The 14,233-nt window shown below is 50.0% G+C and overlaps 1 protein-coding gene across 12 annotated transcripts in view; it reads right to left on the reverse strand.

The window, feature by feature from the left end:
* Positions 1 to 13,614, reverse strand: part of IKZF1 (IKAROS family zinc finger 1) — a 94,202-nt gene extending 80,588 nt beyond the window's left edge. For 2 of the 12 annotated variants that reach the window (XM_059170630.1, XM_059170628.1), the window contains exon 1: positions 9,323 to 10,859. In XM_059170630.1, the coding sequence (XP_059026613.1) occupies positions 9,323 to 9,542 (220 nt within the window). In that variant the 5' untranslated portion in view covers positions 9,543 to 10,859. Of the gene's footprint in view, positions 1 to 51; positions 285 to 9,322; positions 13,296 to 13,358 lie in introns of those variants that run through there. The other 10 variants (XM_059170633.1, XM_059170638.1, XM_059170637.1 and 7 more) reach the window with 10 other exon arrangements.
* Positions 13,615 to 14,233: the final 619 nt, after the last annotated feature.

Below are 14,233 nucleotides of genomic sequence, written 5' to 3' on the forward strand. Positions count from 1 at the left end.
ACAATCAGCAATCAAAAAACGAAGCAATTTGCTGAAGAATGTCTCATTTACCCAGGCAGGGCTGCATCTGTGAGCAGCTCTCGCACTCCCTCCATCAATAATGAATACACCTCCAGCCTGGCAGATGGGCAACGCGGGCGCGTCCGTCTTTGTCCGCCACTGGCTCAGGGACCCTGCCTCCGACGTCGCCCATGCGCTCACGCAGGGAGAAGGGAAGCTCACGCAGCAGCAAAGCCAAGCGGGGAGAGCACCCACACCTTCCTGTTTGCTGACACATGGCTCGGCTCCTCACATCGGTTTAAAAAACAGAAAACCAACTGGGAAGAGCCGCCCTTGGTGGTGACAGCCAATGTCCTGCCTTGAGGGGCGAGCTGCCGCATGTGCTGGTGGGGGCAGTCGGGGCCCTTGACTGGCCTCGGAGATCATAGGTGCCCTAGGGGATGACCCCTGGGAGCCCAGGGGAAAGGGAGATCTGTGGCCAGCGGCAGATGACCTCAACCAAATCTGCTCGTTTATGCTCTGTTGGACAACCGACAGGACAGAACCTTCTCGAAGCAACACACTGAGTCCATCTGTTGGCTCTAACTCAGGTCACCTCTGTTTCTTGGGAGGGGGGGTGCCTCAGCCTCTTTGGTTCAGGTGTGTGGATCTGAGTGTGAGGCCAGTTTGCAGCAGACCTGGCCACGGTCGGGGGTTCAGGGGACTGAACCATGCAGGCAGGGGCGGATACGTGCGTGTATAGAACAGCCTTTATGGTCCCCCTGGAGTCCATATTTTCAATTTCTGTAGTATCAATACAAGTCACGAAGAAGACACGAATGACTGTCACTTTTTCTGGATGGGGAGGGGTTTTCATCTATTTCTGAAAGTCACTGAACCGGTCTGAAGCGTGACCTGATTTTTCCAGGCTGCTGTGGGGCACAGGGGTACGGCAGCTGGCCACAGAGGGGGAAGAAGGCCCTTGACCTCACGTGGGTTCTGCCGCAAGACTGAGGGTCCACGAGCCAGGTGAAGCCAGACAAACCAGCCCTGGGAACCAGCTCGAAACTGCCCGTGCGCCCAATGTCTCATGGCCCCCTACGTAAAAATCTATGATTCTTCTGAAACCATCCGAACAATTATAGAGAGACAGGATGGGCTCCCATGAGAAAAATCTTTGTCATCTTTGGGTGGCATGAATGTGGGTTTCTACTCAGTGAAGGTGGGCACAGTGCGGCGTCACTGACCTGTCTTCAAGCGCCCTGAGTTGAGTGGCGAGACAGAAGGCATTACTCAAATCTTGTTGTGACAAATCCTGGACTAACACAGAATCTGTAGAATGTTGACTTGGACCCTTCTCGCCATGCAAGTGACACATTTTTTACAACTTTTTTTTTTTTTTTTTTTTTTTAACAAAGACAAGAAAATGCCCATAACTTCCACACACACAGTGCTTTTTACAAAAACAGGACATTAAACATATTCCAAATGTCCTCTTGTAAAGTGTTTTTTCATTGAATCTGTCACGTGTCTTTTATTTTGTAAATCTACATTAATGTCCTCAGTTCAGTGGCTACACACTTCTCAGCTGAAGGACTGATTTATCTGGTACCCCAGTGTCAATCCAAGCTAAGTGCAAGTAGAGAACTACTGTTTCCTCAGGCCCCCATCTTGGCTCTAAGGGAGAAGGTGTCCCCCGTCGAGGCACAGTGGGGACCCTCTGCGTTTGAGGCCAGGGCACAATCCATTCCCACCAGGTTCCCCATCATGCATCTGCTGGTTCATGTGGGAGATGTGACAAGTGCCACAAAGCAGAACACAGATGGTCCGAGTCCCAGACCAAGCTCTTTTGGGTGGGAGAGCCCTTGTCCTGGGCAGTCACCTGGCTTGTGCGTCCGATGTGTTCTTTCCTGGAAGCAGGCCCCCCAGCTCCCCCCGACGCCAGCAGCCTCCTGGACACTCAGGACAGTACTGTGCTAGGGATCAGTCACACCGAGCAGAGGACCATGAATTGGTGTCAATGTGCTTGTTCCCATTCTCACTGAAGGTCCACACCCTGTCCCCCCACCATGCGGAACTCCACTGGGTGACCAGCACTGCTGAGATCTCCAGTCACACCCCCAAACGACCTACTGCCTATGGTGTGTGGCCGTGCCGAGAGGGCCCCCTTGCTTGGGGTAACAGTTGCTTGTCACCACTGTGCTGACCCTCTTGACAATCTGGGTGTAGTGTCCACCTTCCCAGGCTGCGCCGGGCCCTGAGAATGCTGCGGCCTGTCCGGCCTGCCATCACACGGGAGGTGTGGGACGTGACAAGCTCCCAAATTTTCATCTCTTGGGATGGAACAGTCATGATTTTGTGGAAAAAGTGACGGCTTTTAGGCAAAGACCAAAGGAATAATTTGGCAACGGGAAACTAATTGAGGGAGAGGAAACCACCTCCTCCGAGAAACCGAGGTCATAGAGAGACATTTGTGGGCATCTGGGAAGGGACAGCAGGACGCCACACCGTCCTGGCCACTGCGTGCACGACCAGGCTCAGTGCTTATTTTCAGGCAGTGTTTACCGAGCTCTCATCTCCCACATGGAGTTGTGTCCAGGGCCGAGTGGAAAACATGGTGCGGGCTGGATATCATCTCCACGATCAGAAAGATGAGTTCATCCCACAAGTGGATTCATAACCATTATGAAAACCGGCCCTTAAACAAAAACCAGGACCACAGAGATGCCAGAGGCGAGGAATATTTCACAGAGGTGAACTGTGATTTTCTCCCCTGCACGGGAAAGACACAAACAACTGAAGGCCAGAGTTCCACTGATCGACAGGGCAGAAAACACAACATCAGCAAACACCTGTCACCTGGGCAGTTCCCACAGCCCTGAAAGCTCTTATTGTTTCTCTGGAGCAAGCAGTTCTGCATCTCACACACGGGAAACAGATGCGGAGATAAGTGAAGGCCAACATGACAGCAGCCGTCGCTGGCCGCCCCTCGACAGGAGCACACCGTCAGAAGCCGCGGCCAGCTCATATCCCACTCCGGAGCGGGCACGGAATGGAACATCTCTTCCCATCTTTCCTTCTGTCTCCTTCAACCCTCCTCCCTCCCTCTCTGTTTCTGCCTCTGTTGTCTGTCTGGTCCTTCTGCTCCAACAGGACTTTCCTAGTGTGCCCTCAGTGGGGTTGGTACCTCAGTGACTCCAGAAAGTGGGAGTTGCAGAAGATTGAGCAAAAGAAGTGAGAGACAGGAGCAAAGCTAGCCCAGAACCTCTGTGCTTCTCCAGCAGCCCCGCCAGAGAAAAGGGCTCTTACTGCCAGTTACGTCCCCAGTGAGTTTCCCTCAGGGAGAGGAAGACTCTGGAAAAACGCCACCTCCCTGACCCTGTCCTTCTTTCCTTCTTCCACACCCACGAGGGCCTAGGACCTGGCTCTCTCCTGGGAAGAACCGCCCTGGGCAGTCAGGGTTCCCGAGTCAGGGGCTGGGCAAGTCTCCAGGAGCGTCTTCACTTGTACCTGCGAGCAAGCAGGTAGCCCCAAGAACAGCCCCGATAGCCAAAGGAAGCCCCGACGGCCACTGCCAGGTGCACGGGGCTGGCAGCGGTCCTTGGCTCTCCTCACGAGACCCTGCTTTCCCCTGAGATGAACACCGCTCTTCGCAGCACTTGCTATGAGACAGCAGCACTCTCCCATACTTCTGAAAAGGTGTTGGAATTAATGAAGACGAAATGAAAACCCAGGCGCCTGTCAAGAATCACACACTTTCCAAGCAGCCCAACGTCATGGCTATCCCAGCACCGCCAAGTGCACGGCGGGCTAACTGGCCATGAGCCATTCCCTGGGAGCACCCAGCCCCTCCATAAGATTTACAGATCTCAGCTCTCTGTGGTTTAAACAACACACATGAAATTAAAAAAAAAAAAAAAAAGCCATGTTTGTACAGCGGGATGCTGGTAAGATGCTGTCCCGCCTGTTCGAAAGCTGCTACCAGAGTCAATCTTAAAAGTACGAGTCACACACAGGTTTTTGTGACTCTGACTGGTGACAGCTGTTGGTGAGGCTTGTCATGGGCATCAACGTGCAACGTACACAAACACCGCGTCATCGTGCCGTATGCCTGACGCTAATATAATTATGCTTCCATCAAAACAAATACATAAATACCGAAAAACAATGCCTCTCCTCTTCCCTGAGACACATGGTCACCTCTGTCCAGCGCTATCTCATTTCTTAAGAACTTTGTATGTGCCAGTAAAAGATGGTGAAGGAATGAATACTGGTCGTGGCTAGCTTTGTTTAAATGACCGACCACGGCATTTAACAAGCAAACTGCAGAGAACCACAAGACCGTCCACGCTGTCCCCCTCGCCCACTGCTCTGTGTGAGGGCCTGGTACAGTGCCCGGCATGGATCTAGTATTCAAGACTCATTTGCTAAGTGTGTACCTTTAATCTTCACGATGAAGCCATAGGAGTACGATTATTGTACATAATCTGTACATTATTTCCATTCGACGGATGAGAATGATGTAGGCTAACCACACATCAGCCCCGCCAAGGGCGCGAACTAGACAACAATGGAGTGAACTTGAACCCACAAGTGCTCCATGGAGACGCACTCTTCACTCCACCACTCCAGCCTGTGCAAACCCCTCAGCCCAGTGCCATGCTCCCAGATTTCAGATGGGCAATGGACAAGGAGTGTGAACAAGTTACCTGTGTCCTAACAGAAAAGGAGTGTCTCCTTGGTAATCCTACACAAGCAAGGCAACTTTCATCACAAACCTTCTCCAATAAACTTAAAGTCTCCTTATTTGACAAGGTGCATGCTATTGATTTTTTTTTTCCTCCCCAACAAGTGAGGTTGCACTAGAGTTCCATTTTGGGGTTTTTCCCTTATACACTCAAGGATGCTTGTTCTGAAGGGGCTGGGCACAGGGGGAAAACACAGGCCAAGCCTATAAACTATTTAAAATGCCTTAGGTCACAGACCTCTTTAATGAAACCCATTATTCCTTCCCAGAGAGAGCTCTTTCATTTTGCAGATTGGTAGATTTTATTTTTGCAAATCTATCATATTGCTATGAATTACATGGTATCTTAAAAAAAATGTTCCAAGAGAAAGCTGAAGCAATTGGCCAGGTCTTTGTGTCTGGTGAGGGGAACCTTATAGATTTTCCTAACAACTTGACAAAACAGGTCAGGAGAACATAGAAACTTCTGGGCACTCTTATTTCATTTCTGATTCTTTTCATTTTTCAAAAATTAGCTGCCAATCTACACATTTTCATGATTATTCCACAGAGCATTGCTGGCGCAAAGAACAATGAAAAACAAGATTTCAACAGGACAGCAGGGAATCCAATTTGGCTTTCAAACGGCTCCCCTCCCCCATATTTAACTGAGCCACAGAAGACGCCTCCAGTGGTTTGTTCTACAGCGAACCTGCTTTCTGAGGGCAAATTAGCTCAGATGTGCAATTCTGTCCTCACAATTTTTTTTCCTCCCTAGGGGCAGAAACTGATATGCAAAAGAGGAAGGGTCCGGGGAACTGAGGAAGACTTTTCAAAATACAGCTAAAAACCAAGCTGTGTGAAAATGGTCTGAGCCAAGAGATATTTAGTACAGAAGGGAAAGAACACACAGATATCACTAAATGGTATCACGGAGCCCCCGTCTCAAAGTGAGGTATAAGAAAGATGGGAGATACTGAATTCAACCTTTCTTTCCTTCCTTCTTTCTTCCTTCCTTCCTTTTTTCCTTTCTTTCTTTCTCTCTTTCTTTCTTTAACAGAAAAGGCAGGGGCCTGGGAAGGTCCTGGCACCATGCATTTCTCTTATGAAGAGAAGAGACCGCTCAGGAAAGACCACCTTGCTCCTAGACTGCAGGCTCTCAACATACCTGTAAGTTCTGTGTATGCAGCCACCATAGAAGAGACATACAGAGTCAAAGATTTACATATACGCTTATAGGACTTTTCCCAATTTTGACTGTCATCATGGGCCACTTCCTAAGCAGCTTCCTCAAATATAAATGGCTTTTTACACTTCGTTTCATCACTTAAGTCAAAAATCTAAGTTTAGAATCATTTCCTTCTACCCTCTTCCCGGTTTTAGAGACCTTCATGCATGGTCAGCAGCCATGCAGCAAACATGAGACTTAAACATCTTGAAAAAAAAATGTATATATATATAAACTGTCCCCAAATAATGATGGTCCCAAAAGTGCTGATGGTTTTGTCATTTATTATGATAAAGCGAGGAGACTGCAGAGCCCAGGCATAATTTTGTATTCCAATTTGTGTGAAGTGTCGTTTCCACTTTTTTAAAAAAATGCATAAATACAAAGTTACAATATTCACAAAGTGTCTTACTCAGCAAGACAATGGGCTTTTCTCACAAAGAAGACAATATATTATCCTACCTTTTCAGCAGTGATTTCACTTAACATATTAGCAGATCCTTTAGTGGGGACATGTGAAAGCTCAAAATTAAAGCCGAACATGCAAACCCACTTATAACATTCCAAATACATACATATATTCCAAACACACACACACACACACACACACACTTGTAATTCTGAGCCTTCTATAAGGTCATTGGGATATTTTCTTTCTTTCTTTCTTTCTTTCTTTCTTTTTTTTTTTTTTTTTTTTTAATTTCAGGGCTTGTGTGAGTTTCTTTGGTGAAAGATCTAATTTATTTAGACCCGAGAAGTACAATTCTCCAAGTCTTGATAGGAACGTCCAGTTGTCGACAAATCCATACAAATATGTTTATTTCCAATAACTGAAAAGTCATTGCTGATTCGACCAACCACCAAGAACAATCTGCTAGTTACTATTAACCTTTTTTTTTTTTTTTCCCATTTTGGATAAGTTTCTGTTGTCTGGTTGGTAATGAGACAAGATTTACAAAATCTAGATACACACACAGAGAAAATGTGTTTCGGAGCAAACATGCCCCAGGATTCATCATTACCCTGTTTATTTACCTCTTCTTATTCCTTGCAATGGAAAAGTCTGAGGGCGGGGCTGGGGGGCACCAGTAAGAAGGGAGGTTTCATCTCGGCTCTGGAGAGGGGGCTGCAGACGGACACCCTATTGCCCGCCCCCCTCCCCAACCCCTCAACGATGAGCACACGGACGGCTTCCGGGGCAAACAGGAAATTCTCCCTGCAATATGTGCTCTCTGAGCTCCCCAGTTCTACCAGCAACACTCACAGATCATCAACTAAAATCACTTGAAATAAGGTAACCTCATGAAAATGACGAAAAATCCTATGGTCACAGTTTTAAACTTGGTTCCCAGAACACAGAAATGTGGATTTGCAAATCAGGTTCTCTGAATCCTAGCCCGAGCTCTTAGTAGAACTCTGGAATTCACCTTGTTCACCTCAAACGGTCGCACTGAAGTCAAACCAAGCTGTTTTGAGAAGAGTAAAAGGGAGAAGACATGCATTCGGTAAGTTATCTGGTAAGAATGATTCCTCTGGCAATATACCAAATAATCATAGAAGAGAACACTACTTGATAGTCTCAACTGGCTGTTTAAGTTGGAGCGAATTAGCAAGACAAGTTCTAGATTTCCATTTTATTCTGTGAGAGAGAGCTCAGTCTCCCTGTGCTACAGCCCCAACCTGGAGGGCTCCCGAAGAGAAAACACCCAAAACCACAGAACGAAGGACATGGTCCACATGAATGCAACATCCTGGTGGGTTTGGGGGCCCCACCCCACCCAACATTTAGCCTACAAGGTCCTAATGCAGACCTGGTGGGAGGGGGGTGCGGGGGGAGAAAGCTTACAACTTCCTCATTTGAGGGGCCACAGAAATCGGCGTGTGTTTATTTGTAACCTGGCAGAGAAATGCTCTTGTCCGTCAGAGGGCAAAAGAGAGGAAAACTCATTTTAAACACTACCATCCGATTCCCTGGCAGCCCTTAAAGGAGCCTAAATTATTTATTTTCAATGCTTCACTTTAAGTATTTCACCGTTGCTGTTCAGCAAGTTTCATTTCTTTCACAAGAGCCCAGGCTGCTCTAAACAGAGCTGGAGATTCTTTAAATGCAGGGAAATACAGACAACTCTCGGCAGAAGCAGGAACACACGTGCAGAAAAGCACTAGAAATTTCCAAACCATTTTTAAATGGTAATTAATGGCCTTATCTCTAACAACCTCAGATAATTAGCAGAGTGATTTTGGTTGAATGAAGTGGGATACACAATTTATCAATATGTTTTCACTGTGGATCTCTTTGAATATCATTTTAATTTTCTGCCCTCCACAAAACTCGCCACAAAAGATAAGGAAAAGGTCACTTTTTCAGGCTGGAAAGTGGGGCTCGCACCAGGGGGTCACAGGCTTGCTCTCTCTCTTTGCCTTAAAAGCACAGGGAGGGGAGGATGTTTCAGAGTGTCTCCGAAGCAAGCTCATAAAAGATCAATTCCTCATTTTCATTTCTCCTAAAGATTCTAAAGCAAACATCCCCCCCACCCCGGGGGCCAAGGAGGGGTCTTTTGTGCTGCTTCATGGGCTCCAGCCTGACCAGTGAAAATCGGATTCCACAAGAGAAATTCACCCCAAACAGGCGAATCAATATTCCTAGCAGAACTCTGTGCTTCAGAAAAGGACTCTGAGCCATAGTGTTCCATTTTAAATAGTTTCAAACTAACAGAAAACGCTTTAGAGGGCTGCTATCGGGATGATCTCCAAAATGGAGCCTGAAACTCTGTTGGGATGCGTACGAGCACTTAAAATGTACTTGATGCTGTTCTTAGTTGTTTCCATGGACTCCCAAGGCAACCTCCCCTCCCCCACCACCCCACCCAGAGAAAGGAGGAAGAGGGAGAGAGACCAGGAGGGAGAAGGAAGAGCTGGGAAGGGGGACAGAGGACCAATGCTGGGTGCCCCCTCCTCACCCCGCTGCACCCCCCTCAACCCCCTCCCCAGCCGGGAAGCCCTGCACCGTGTCCGTGACTGCTAACTTTTGGCGCGAAAATGGCAGGAAGAGAGTCAGATTGCCTTCAGCAGTGAGCTGATTGCTGGAGAAAAATGAATCATTGCACACTTGAGTGAGAAAATATGAAGAAGGCACTTTTCCACTAATTAGGCCCCATTTTAGGCAATCCGTTAAGCCGTGGCCCCGTGCCACCAGCCATCAGGAGGTGGGGCACGGGACAACCCGAAAGCAGCGCATGCCAATGGTGTCTAATGATGCTCTCCATCACCCAGACAGGCTGCGGAGGGGAGCCAGGCCGGGCTGGGCGGGCGCAGGCCACCAGGAAGAGAGGCCATGCTGGCTGTCCCCGTCTCGTAAGCGCGGCAGAGAAAGTGTGAGTGGCACTCACCCGTCAACCCGTGCCTCCCAGCGACCGCGGGGGTGCTGCCTTCCCACACCAATGCCGCTTTTGGAGGACGGGGGTCTTCGGACGTGGGGGTCACGCACGTGGAGTCCCCTCCACTCAGCCACTTGGGAAGGACCCTGCTGCCCTGGGTGGCAGGCCGGTAGGCCCTGTCCTCTGCCACCGCCTTCACACTCCCCTGGGGCGGAGAGAAAGGTGGAACCATTCGCCAAATATGCAAAAAAGGAGGGAAGATAGTTTTCTCTCAGGAAAACAGGGGCAGGAAGGGAGCCTGGGCTTCCTGTGCCGACCGAAACTGGTTCCGAGATTATTAGGATGTCTCATTCGACAGGCCTGTGGTGGGGCCGGAGCTCTTTTAGTCAGCAGGAATTGTGAGTTCCCCAAAGGCCAACCGACGTGGCCGTGGCCGTGGTCGTGGCCACGGGAGAAGGGAAACAGGGCCAGGCCTGAACCGGGGAAAGACAGCGGACCTCCCACCTGCGACTCTGGGTTTTCACCACTTTTAACAGTTTGTCGCCAGGCGGGTCCCTGAAGACACCTGTGGGTCCCGCCTGTGGCTCACAGTCTACTCTGAGAAGGACACAAAGCCAATGGAAGTGAGGAGGACGTGGCCTTTAGGGGCGCGGCCACCACGGGCGCCCTGTGGGCCCCTCTCAGGAGTGACCCCCAGCGACGCACACACACACACACACAGAAGCGGGGAGTGGGGCCCTGCCCCACCCCCACTCAGGAGCGTGTGCACTGTGTCTTTTGTTGGCTGTGTTTCACGCTGCACGTTTTGTCATGTCTGAGAGAGAGTTGTCAGAGGAGCATCGCGCGTTTAAAAACGACATCAAACAAAAGCCATCCTCGGAACGGCGCAGAAGGGGGAAGGATGGGAGTGCGTATCCCAGGAACGGCAGAGAGAGACCCCCGGCTGTGAAGTCGGTTCTTAAACTGCCAAGAACGCAGTAACACCTTGGGTCTCCAAGAAGAAGCTGCTGGAGTCTGGTCTGGCGCACGCTGGCCCCATTCCTATCTCCCTCCCCATCTGAACTTTAAATGCGCGCATGTGTATGTGTTCCATACCCATACTCTGCAACACAAACTCTCTAACGTCTAGATCACACATGCACCTGTGCCTGGTGTAAGCCAAACAATGACCCATCTCAAGGTGTAAACAAGATCAAGGTTCTTCTGAAAGCCTGAGAGGATGGGTCACTTGTTGCTTTTACATATTGTGTTTTGAGGACCCAGAATGATTGCGCACGCACCCACACCTGAGGGTTCTCAAAAGAATAACCTACCGACGCAGGGCAGGGAGAAACCTTGACAGCCAGGCCGTGAGGTACAGCATCTCGTGGCCGAAAGCAGGAGTCACAGTCCCCAAAAAGGCCAGTCAGGCTGACAAGTTCCAAAGCTTGCCATAGAACATAAAAGGGGCTCTGTGTGCTCTCTGTGAGCTGGCTCCTTGAATGGGTCTCCATCAGGATAAGTCAACAAAAACCAATACTTATCTCATAGTGAAATTGTTTCAGAATTACAAAGATTAGAGGAGCAGGAACACACACACACACACACACACACACAAACACACACATGCCACGAAATGGTGCTATCTTTGACAGATTCTGGGTTAACAGTGTTAGACAAACACCCAAAGTACTCATATCATTTACATCTACACTCAACAGTATAAAAAGGAAAACCCATCCTGCTTTAGTGAAAGGTAAAAACCAACCAAACACACAGAACCTAAATGGCGATACTTTATTACTCAGGTTAGGTTTGTGAGATGTGAAGACTCTTTCTTGCCCTGCCCCCCACACCTCTCTCTCTGTGCCCTGTGCATGCTATGTGATTGTGTGTGTGTGTGTGTGTGTGTGTGCACAGACTCAATGAATTCCTTTATTTCCTATATCTGTCAATGCACACATACTCTTGAGGTATACACAGAACACCTGTACACGTGGGAGGCGGGGGCGTTTCGTCACAGGGCACTCTGTAGGACAGTGTTGTGGCAAATTTGCAAAGTTTGACATTTATGTTGACAATATGCTGCCATTGGACCCAAACATGAAATACACCAATCCAAATGAAGGGAGGAAAAAACAAAAAACAAAAACAACAACAAAAAAGAACCATCATCCATCCTCAAACTCTTAAGTCCCTAGCCAAGTGATGAAGGCTCGGTGGACCCCAGCACCATGGGGCTTCAGACGTCCTGGCCAGGAAATTCACTAGGATCTTAATTTTTCAACAAAGAAAATGGTGCCAAGGACAGCCTCAGTGTATCCTCTCTCAAGAGACCATGGACCAAGTTCTCAAAAGAATACGCAAGCATGCTTTTTATTTTAGGGACCCACAAGAATAGGACAAAACCCACTTTTATTTAGGGACCCACAAGCTCACCCGGTGAGATCCAGCAGATGAGCTCCTCTTGCTACCATGTTTCTGATTTCCCAGGAGGATGTGTAAGGATGTATCCTTTCAATTAAAACGCTGGTGAATTACACCAACAAGCAAGCATGCTGGAGTTTTTAGAGCTCCTGCCTTCAACTATCACCATGAAACAAAAGGGGAAGAAGCATGACCCTTTAACTCAAGCATCTGCTCTGGCCTCCGCTCTGGGGGACTCCAAGACCGGGAAGCACTTTTTTTTTTTTTTTTTTTTTTTTGCCACGTAAAAAAAGGTATAAACACGTATGTTCCTGGAAAGTTTTGAAATCGGATGCATTCCATAAAACCAGGAGTGTACAGGATTTTAAAATATGCCATCATTATCCACATCTGTTCATACAAGTTATTTTTTTTAACATGTTCTGCATATTCTATGATGGAAGCAGGTAATCCTGTCACGGATATTTGGCACTGTTTAAATTTTTTGCCACATATCAAATAACCTCATTTGCCACTAAAATAATTCTGACATTTAATATAAAAAAAAAACTGGTACTTTTAAAATTCCACATAAAAGATGGGTCCAAGGAGCCTCACCAAACATCTTCAAACAAAGAAACAAATTCACAAGGCTCCTACCATCTCCTGCAGTTTCCTGTCTCTCAACTCAGAACCAAGTGAACAAATCCTTGCAACCATTTCAATTTCTATGAAACTTTAAATATTGTCCAGATTAAATATTTTCAACCTCCATACGTTTTTCTCCCTTAACAGAAGTTGATTTGGCTCTCAAGCAAGTATTCGTTCAACAGCAGTTTGTGTCTCCAAGTTTAAAACAAGGTACCTGGGAGCTGAGATGCAGTCGGAAGCAGGGTGAGCGGCAGGCAAGCTTGCCTTGAACTCGCTCTGGGCTGGCTGCAGCCCAGAGCGACGATGGGGGCACTGCTTTGGAAAGCTGTGCCTGTCCGCTTTCTACACGCCATACTCTGTGCCTCCGAATTAAAAGGGAAGAAAACCATCTTCTTTTCCCTACAATTCCTTAAGAACCACGGAGGACCCTTGGCGATTTTTTTTTTTTTAAACATACATTGCAAATCCAGTCGCTAGTAACCTGATGCCTCATTACCAGGGAGTTTAGAAACCCGATAGCCAAAATCGCAGTCAGCGAAGTCCTACTAACTTTTCAAACCGGGGTAATTCTTCATCTTGCAGAAAGCGAGTTCAGGCACGATCTAATTATTTTACAGTATAAGCAAAACGCTCTCACCCCAGAAATAAGAAAGGAAAGCTCTGTACGAACGACTTTATAAAGCCTGACTTCCATGAGCTAGAGGCAGGTCTATACAGTGTAATGTAAGTGGGGCTAGAAGGTCCCCCTCACGGTGACAGCAGGGCGCCGCACAAGCGCCCCACTGCCGGCCCGGCCCTGCGCCTGCGGTCGCAGCACAAGTTGGCGGAGGCTCTGACAACCTGGGCGCTCTCACCGTCCGCAGAACCAAGAGGCCGACCTGAGCGAAACCAGGGCTTCCGAATCTGATTACCCCGTCCTCTCATTCTTTCCTTCTCTCTCTCTCCCTCCTCTCTCCCTAATCCACCAGCTACCCGGAGTTTTCCTATTGAAATTCAATTCGAAAACACTCACATGGATGTGTGCGTCGCACTTTGGGGGCCAAGACTGATCCTCAGGCGCGGAGAGCAACCTCGGGGCCGGGGCTCCCTCTGCCCTGCCGGGCTCGCCCGGGCCGGCCGCCTCGCCACCTCCAAAGTCCCGCCCGGGCTCGGCGGCGCTCCGCGGGGACCCAGGGGCTGTCGCCGCAGTCGCCGCCCCGGGCGCGGGCCGCGCATGCACTTGTTAGAATGCCCTGCTAACTTGGCCGCCAAGCTCTTCCCAGCTTTCTTTCACAATGACTTCCTGAAGTTGCTCACTCGCATTGTTCCCCATTTCTCCGCCACCCTCCCCACCCCCCGCCGGCTCCGACCCGGCTTTCGCGCTAGCTGCCGGCCGGCTTGCCCCGAGCGCACAGCGCCGCCCACGGGCCGCGCACCTGGGCCCCTCCGCGCCGCGCCCCGCGGGCCGGCGCTTTGCCACTTGCGGCCGCCCAGATTGGCGGCGGCCGGAGCGCGCGCCCGCCGCCCGCGCTCCGCAAACTTTGGGGAGGTGCACTCCTCCTGCCGCGGCGCTACCGGCCCGCAGCCGCCCCGCCCCGCGCGCACGGCCCTGCCCTTGCCCGGCTCACCGCTCGGGAACACGGAGCGGGACCCGAGCGCGGCGCAGGGCGGCGCGGGACTCGGAGAGGGCGGCGCGGGGCGGCCCCGTTCAGCCGGGCGCGGAGGGGGACTCGGAGCGGGGCGTAGAGATGGGCGCGGGACGGGACAGGGACCAGGGCGCGGAGCTGGGCGCGGAACGGGACGCGCCGCCTCCGTCCCCGCCCCGCCGCGGGATGGCGGCTTCCCGCGGTGCCGTCCGACCGCAACTCCGGGACCGCGCGCACAAACTTTGCCAGGGCGCGAGGCTGG

This window comes from Mustela lutreola, chromosome 4, assembly GCF_030435805.1.
Source record: "Mustela lutreola isolate mMusLut2 chromosome 4, mMusLut2.pri, whole genome shotgun sequence".
Lineage (NCBI taxonomy): Eukaryota > Metazoa > Chordata > Mammalia > Carnivora > Mustelidae > Mustela > Mustela lutreola.